The 8,042-nt window shown below is 42.3% G+C and overlaps 1 protein-coding gene across 1 annotated transcript in view; it reads right to left on the bottom strand.

Annotated features, from left to right (window-relative positions):
- SMARCC1 (SWI/SNF related, matrix associated, actin dependent regulator of chromatin, subfamily c, member 1) overlaps positions 1-8,042 on the bottom strand; it is a 201,763-nt gene that overhangs the window by 150,351 nt on the left and 43,370 nt on the right. The window contains exon 4 of the mRNA XM_011939320.1: positions 6,650-6,742. Coding sequence (XP_011794710.1) covers positions 6,650-6,742 — 93 coding nt within the window. The remainder of the gene's footprint in view (positions 1-6,649; positions 6,743-8,042) is intronic.

Below are 8,042 nucleotides of genomic sequence, written 5' to 3'. Positions count from 1 at the left end.
GGAGGTGAAGTGGGAGGATCACTTGAGCCCAGGAGTTCAAGGTTGCAGTGAACTATGATTATGCCACTGTATGTTAGCTTGGGCAAGAGAGAGAGAGAGACTCTGTCTCTCAAAACAAAAATCAAAAGTTATGTTTACACGGTTTTAGAAAACAACGTACATACCTTAATTTAAAAATATTTTATTAAGCTGGGCGCGGTGGCTCAAGCCTGGATTCCCAGCACTTTGGAAGGCTGAGACGGGCGGATCATGAGGTCAGGAGATCGAGACCATCCTGGCTAACACGGTGAAACCCCGTCTCTACTAAAAATACAAAAAACTAGCCGGGCGAGGTGGCGGGCGCCTGTAGTCCCAGCTACTCCGGAGGCTGAGGCAGGAGAATGGCGTGAACCCAGGAGGCAGAGCTTGCAATGAGCTGAGATCCAGCCACTGCACTCCAGCCTGGGTGACAGAGCGAGACTCCGTCTCAAAAAAACAAACAAACAAACAAAAAAATATTTTATTGCTAAAAAAATGCTAACAATCGCAGCCGGACCCAGTGGCTCACGCCTGTAATCCCAGCACTTTGGGAGGTCGAGGCGGGGGGATCGCCTGAGGTCAGAAGTTCGAGACCAGCCTAGCCAACATGGTGAAAACCGTGTCTACTAAAAATACAAAAAATGAGCTGAGTGTGGTGGCAGGTGCCTATAATCCCAGCTACTCAGGAGACTGAGGCAGGAGAATCCCTTGAACCCCGGAGGCAGAGGCTGCAGCGAGCCGAGATCACGCCATTGCACTCCAGCCTGGACAACAAAAGCAAAATGCCACCTCAGAGAAAAAAAAAAAATGCTAACAATCATCTGAGACTTAAGCAAATCAGTCTTTTTGCTGACAGAGGATACTGCCTCGATGCTGGCAGCTGACTGATCAGGGTGGTGGTTGCTGAGGGTTAAGGTGGCTGTGGCAATTTCTTAAGATAAGCCAACAGTAAAGTTTGTCACATTGATTGACTACTTTCACAAACGATTTCTCTGTAGCATGTGATGCTGACAGCATTTTACACACAGTAGAATTTCGTTCAAAACCCTGCTGTTTGCTTTATCAAGTAAATTTATGTAATATTTAAAATCCTTTGTTCTCATTTCAACAATGTTAACAGCAACTGCGCCAGGAGTAGATTCCATGTCAAGAAAGCACTTTGTTAATCCATAAGGAACAACTCTTCCATATGTTCAAGTTTGGTCATGAGATTGCGGCAATTCAGTCACATGTTCCGGCTTCAATTCAAATTCTAGTTCTCTTATTTGAACCACGTCTGTAGCTAAAGTCTTTAACCCCTCAAAGTCAACCATGAGGCTCAGAATCCACGTCTTCCAAACTTCTGTTACTGTTGATATTGTGACCTCTGATGAATCACATGTGTTCTTAGTGGCACCTAGAATGATGAATCTATTCCAGAAGATTTTCAATTTACTTTGCCCAGATCTATCATACGAACCATTAACTATAGCAACTATATCTTTACAAAATGTATTCCTTAAATAATAAGACTTGAAAGTCGAATTTCTCCTTAAAACATGGCTGCAGAATGGAAGTTGTGTTACTATGCATGGAAATAACATTAATTTCCTTGTACATCTCCAACAGAGGCTTTGGTGACTAGGTGACTGTCAGTGGGCAGTGGTATTTCAAAAGAAATTGTTTTTCCTGAGCAGTAGGTCTCTACAGTGGACTTAAAGTATTCAGTAAACCATACCGTAAATAGATGTACTGTCATCTAGGCTTTACAGTTTTGTTATGGAGCACAGGCAAAGAAGATGTAGCATAATCTGTAGGGCCTTAGGATTGTAAGAATTGCAAATGACCATTGGCTTTAACTTACAGTCACCAACTGCATTAAGCCCCAAAACAGCCTGGCTGAAGCTTTAAAGCCAGGAATTGACTTCTCTAACTATGACAGTCCTAAATAGCATCTTATTTTAATAGAAGACTATCATTTACATTGAATATATGTTGTTTGGTGTAGCCAGCAATTATCTTTGCTCAATCTTCTGGATAACTTGCTGCAGATTCTACATTAGCACTTGTTGCTTCACCTTGCATTTTTATGTTCTGAAAACGGCTTCTTTCCTTAAACCTCATTAAGCAACCTCTGCTACCTTCAAACGTTCCTTCTGCAGCTTCCTCACCTCTCTCAGCCTTCAAAGAATTGAAGAAAGTTAGGCCTTTGTTCTGGATTAGAATTTAGCTTAAGAAAATGTTGGGCTGCTTTGATCTCCTATTCAGACCACTGAAGCTTTCTCAATATCAGCAATAAGCATGTTTTGCACCGTATCATCTGCATGTTCACTAGAGTTCCACTTTTAATTTCCTTCAAAAACTTTTCCTTTGCATTAAAAACTTGGCTGTTTGGCTTAAGAAGCCAAGTTCTCAGCTTATCTTGGCTTTTGTCATGCCTTCCTCACTGAACTAAATCACGACTAGCTTTTGATTGAAAGTGACAGATAAGCAATTCTTCCTTTGACTTGACCAGCTAGAGGTCATTATAGGGTTATTAATTGGCCTAATTTTAACACTTGTGAGTCTCAGGGACGAGGCAGAGAGAGGAGTAGCCAGTCAGTGGAGAAGTCAGAACACATACATTTATCAATTAACTTCACCATCTTCTATGGGTGTTGTGCTAAACCAAAGCAATTAAAATAATATCAAATAGCATCTATCACAGATCACCATAACATATACAATAATACTAAAAAAGTAAGCCAGGCGCGGTGGCTCACACCTGTAATCCCAGGACTCTGGGACACCGAGCCGGGGAAGATCACGAGGTCAGGAGTTCAAGACCAGCCTGGCCAACATGGTGAAACTCCGTATCTACTAAAAATACAAAAATTAGCTGGACGTGGTGGCGGGTGCCTGTAATACCACCTACTCGGGACGCTGAGGCAGAGAACTGCTTGAACGCAGGAGGTGGAGGATGCAGTGAGCTGAGATCGCACCATTGCACTCCAGCCTGGGTGACAGACCAAACAAACAAACAAACAACTAAAAAAGTTTGAAATATTGTGAGAATTACCAAAATGTGATACACAGACACAATGTGAGCACATGCTGTTGGGAAAATGGCACTAACAGACTTGCTTGACACAGTTTCCACAAACCTTCCATTTAAAAAAAAGAGTAGGGTAGGGGGGAGGGAGTGTGTGCTGTAGGGTGGGTTCTGTGGCTCATGCCTGTAATCCCAGCATTTTGGGAGGCCGAGGCAGCAGGGAGAATCTCTTGAGGCCAGGAGCTTGAGACCAGCCTAGGCAAGACCATGTCTCTTCAAAATAAAACTAAAATAGACAGGTGCAGTGGAGCACACCTGTTGTTAAAAAAAGAACAACAACAAGGCCAGGCAAGGTGGCTCATGACTATAATCTCAGCACTTTGGGCGGATCACAAAGTCAGGAGTTCGAGACTAGCCTGTCCAATATGGTGAAACCCTGTCTCTACTAAAAAATACAAAAATTAGCAGGGCATAGTGGCGCATGCCTGTAGTCCCAGCTACTTGGGAGGCTAAAGCAGGAGAATCGCTTGAACCCGGGGATTGGAGTTTGCAGTGAGCTGAGATCAGGCCACTGCACTCCAGCCTGGGAGACAGAGTGAGACTCTGTCTCAAATAAAGAAACAAAAAAGAACAACAACAAAAAAGAAACAAAGTAATAACAATAACACCTATATCATTAGAATTCTTTACAACTGAATTAACAAATACAATGAATTAAGGCATTAGGAACACTGAAGGTACTCAATCAATGTAAGTTGTTGGTTCATTTACTTATCATCTTGTACAGGTTTCGCCTTGTTACCCAGGGGTTTTGAACTCCTGGGCTTAAGCAATCTGGCTGCCTTGGCCTCTCAAAGTGCTGGGACTACAGGCGTGACCCACGGTGCCCAGCCTGTTAATTCATTTAAAATGCTTACACATAAAGGCCTGATCATCAGAAATAAATGAAGGTACTATTATTATGACCTATTAAGGTCTCTTTCCTAAGATTCTAAGAAGCCAATTAGACCTCTGCATCCCTCTGGAGGGTATCCCCAGAAAACAATCACTAAGGCAGGTTTCATTAAAAATATAACAGCTAAGGCCGGGCGCAGTGGCTCACGCCTGTAATCCCAGCTCTTTGGGAGGCCGAGGCAGGCGGATCACAAGGTCAGGAGACCGAGACTAATACGGTGAAACCCTGTCTCTACTAAAAATACAAAAAAAAAAATTAGCCAGGCAAGGTGGCGTGCATCTGTAGTCCCAGTTACTCGGGAAGCTGAGGCAGGAGAATGGCTTGAACCCGGGAGGCAGAGTTTGCAGTAAGCCGAGATCGCGCCACTGCACTCCAGCCTGGGCGACAGAGCGAGACTCCATCTCAAAAAAAAAAAAAAGAGTAGGTAATTTCAGCTTCAAGGCAAGAAATAGCAATCAATTTGTTGCACTTCTGCCCTGGTAACATTCCACATATAAACTGCATTTGACAGTCAATCCAACAAAAAGATATTCCAAAAGAGAGAGGTTTAAGGGATCTATTCAAAGCCATAATACTAGTAAAAAAAGGAACAGGACTTCAGATCGCTCAATGTGATAAAATAATTATATTACCTTACACTTTGAGATGTCATATATAAAAGAAAGAATGTACTCAATCTTTAATTGTATGCAGTACTAGAAACATTAACTTTCAGAACATGCAAGATTATTTTACTAAATGCTGAAACATAATTCAATTGGTAGTCTCTTTTGCAGCAGGAAAAAAAGACATTTCATGAGGCTTCTCAACCAATTCTAAGGATACATAAAGCTCTGTCACACAAGGAATGTTTCAGAAAATTATCTTCTACATAAGTCTCCTCAGCTAGATTACTATGTGATGGGCTTAATTACAGTTTAGTCACGTGTAATCGTAAACTTACATGTAGTAAATACCCAAAGTCTCAGCCTAAAAGGAAGTCAGAAGAAGAAGGCTAAGATGTCAGAAGGCAGTACTAGTACATGTGTATCAAGACAAAGTAAGCTTGAGGGGGCAGAATTTTTCTGAGACACAGTCTCACTCTGTCACCAGGCTGGAGTACAGTGGCGCCATCTCAGCTCACTGCAACCTCTGCTTCCTGGGTTCAAGCAATTCTCCTGACTCAGCCTCCCCAGTAGCTGGGACTACAGGGGCGCGTCACCATGCCCAGCTAATTTTTAGTAGAGACGGGTTTCACCATGTTGACCAGGATGGTCTCGATCTCTTGACCTTGTGATCCACCCGCCTTGGCCTCTCAAAGTACTGGGATTATAGGCATGAGCCACCACGCCTGGCCATCAATTGCTTTTTTTTTAAATCATGTATGTAACAGAATACATAAAATGCGGGGTTAAGGGAGACAGGATTACTTGAAAGTAATATGTCATTTCTTCCTACCAACAATTATGTTACCAACTCTATTTGACTTTATAATCTCTGTGATGTAGATAGAGTTCTGTGATACAGAATACATTGGTTTCCTTAGGTCTATGTAAGCATACTTCACAATAAGACTAAAGACTCCATACCAATGACTTTATTAAATGCTACTCTAGGCTAAAAGCTAAAGATGAGTGGAGAGAAAAAAAACACCGCTACTTTAAGAACTCAAAAAGAGGCCAGGAATGGTGGCTCACACCTATAATCAATCCTAATACTTTGGGAGGGCGAGGCTGGAGGATGACTTGAGGCCAGGAATTCAAGACCAGCCTGGGAACATAGTGAGAAACCATTGTGGCCGGGCACGGTGGCTCATGCCTGTAATCCCAGCTCTTTGGGAGGCTGAGGTGGGCAGATCACTTGAGGTAAGGAGTTCGAGACCAGGCTCACCAACATGGCAAAACCCCATCTCTACGAAAAATACAAAAATTAGCTAGGCATGGTGGCACACACCTGTAGTCCCAGCAATTATGGAGACTAAGGCACAAGAATCGATTGAACCTCAGAGGCAGAGGATGCAATGAACCGGGATCGCATCACTGTACTCCAGCCTGGGCGACAGCACAAAATTCTCTCAACAACAACAACAACAAACACACACACACACAAAAACTGGAAGATCTCTTGAGCCCAGGAGTCCAAAGCTACAGTGAGCAAGGATGCTAGGATAGCGCCACTGCACTCCAGCCTAGGCAACACAGTGATACCTCATCTCTAAAAAGAGAAATAAGGCCAGGCGCGGTGGCTCAAGCCTGTAATCCCAGCACTTTGGGAGGCCGAGACGGGCGGATCACAAGGTCAGGAGATCGAGACCATCCTGGCTAACACGGTGAAACCCTGTCTCTACTAAAAACTACAAAAAACTAGCCGGGCGAGGTGGCGGCGCCTGTAGTCCCAGCTACCTGGGAGGCTGAGGCAGGAGAATGGCCCGAACCCGGGAGGCGGAGCTTGCAGTGAGCTGAGATCCGGCCACAGCACTCCAGCCTGGGTGACAGAGCGAGACTCTGTCTCAAAGGAAAAAAAAAAAAAAAAAAAAAAGAGAAATAAAAACTCAAGAAAAAAATTTATTTTGATGTAAATATATCAACAAATCCAAAGCATTACTATAGTTGACATTTATTAGAGGCTTACAATTACAAAATGAAGTGATCATGTCTATTGTTATCTAAAGTGATTGTGTCTATTACCTGATGTCGTTTGATGATATCTTTCAATTTGCTAGCCAACTTCAGATCAATGTCTGGAATGAGGTAGATGTTGGGTCTGGTCAAACAATTGTTCTGAGGATGAAAAGAACAGACTTTCAAATTCTCTTGGCTTTGAAATAATATCACATCATTTATGTAATACACAAACCACTCCCAGATAACCTTTTCTGCCACAAAAAAATATTGAGAAGCATGACCTAAAGAAATTCAGCAGGTTTTTCATTAAGATACCACACCAGATTGCCAGATTAATCCTCCTCCCCAATTTTACCCAAATTTACTTTAATAGTCTAATGTAGTGTTTTTAGTTATGGAAGGGCATTACAGTTAATCTTAAAAATAGCAATGACAAAACATGTATGCTGACTCCCCATATCATGAAAAAAACTCTCACCCAACAAACAAAACATATCCAATTGTTTCTCTAGCTAAGAATCTGTGAGACAAACAACTTTCACATATTAAGTTAACAGTAATATCTAACTGAAGTTTTGCCAGCTACCTCTCCCCAGGAAGGTTAATTTAGTGATCACCATAAATTATCAAACAATAAACATATTAGGAAACACAAATAAGGACATTAAGCATTCTTTTTTCCAGGTTATAATACAGTTAGAGAAATAATATGTGTATTTATGGTACAACCATGGAACAAACCCAAAGAAAATATTCAGTCAAGTGAACAGTAGGATGGATGATAAACCAAATAAAATGAAGGCAGGCCGGACTCGGTGGTTCATGCCTATAATCCCAGAACTTTGGGGGGCCAAGCAGGCAAATCACTTGAATTCATGAATTCGAGACCAGCCTGGTCAACACGGCAAAACTCCACCTCTACAAAATACACAAAAAATTAGCCAGGTGTGATAGCGTGTGCTTGTAGTCCCAGCTACAGGGGGAGGCTGAGGTGGGAGGATCACTTGAGCCCGAGAGTTCAAAGCTGTAGTGAGCCTAGCTAGGACTGCACCACTGCACTCCAGCCTGGATGACAGAGTGAGACCCTGTCTCGAAGAAAATAAAAATAAAATAAAGGCAATTCAAACAATATATTAGGTAAAATTAATGAAGAAAATTGTCATAAATTATTTCACCATAAAATTTAATAGTCTTAAAGACAAGATTAATCATAGCTCTAATCCCCAAACACCCATAAAAATAATAAAACAATACCTTTCAGAACATTTTCTTCCTTTGTTCTTTTGGCAATCCAATAAAGCCAATCTGTTTTTGTTTTGGTTTGTTTTTGAGACATAGTCTCGCTCTGTTGCCTAGGCTGGAGTGCAGTGGTGCAATCTTGGTTCACTGCAAGCTCCGCCTCCCGGGTTCACGCCATTCTCCTGCCTCAATTTCCCAAGTAGCTGGGATTACAGGC

This window comes from Colobus angolensis, unplaced genomic scaffold (assembly GCF_000951035.1).
Source record: "Colobus angolensis palliatus isolate OR3802 unplaced genomic scaffold, Cang.pa_1.0 Scaffold18, whole genome shotgun sequence".
NCBI lineage: Eukaryota > Metazoa > Chordata > Mammalia > Primates > Cercopithecidae > Colobus > Colobus angolensis.
Note: the sequence above shows the minus strand (reverse complement) of the source record. Positions and strands in the feature narration are given on the sequence as shown.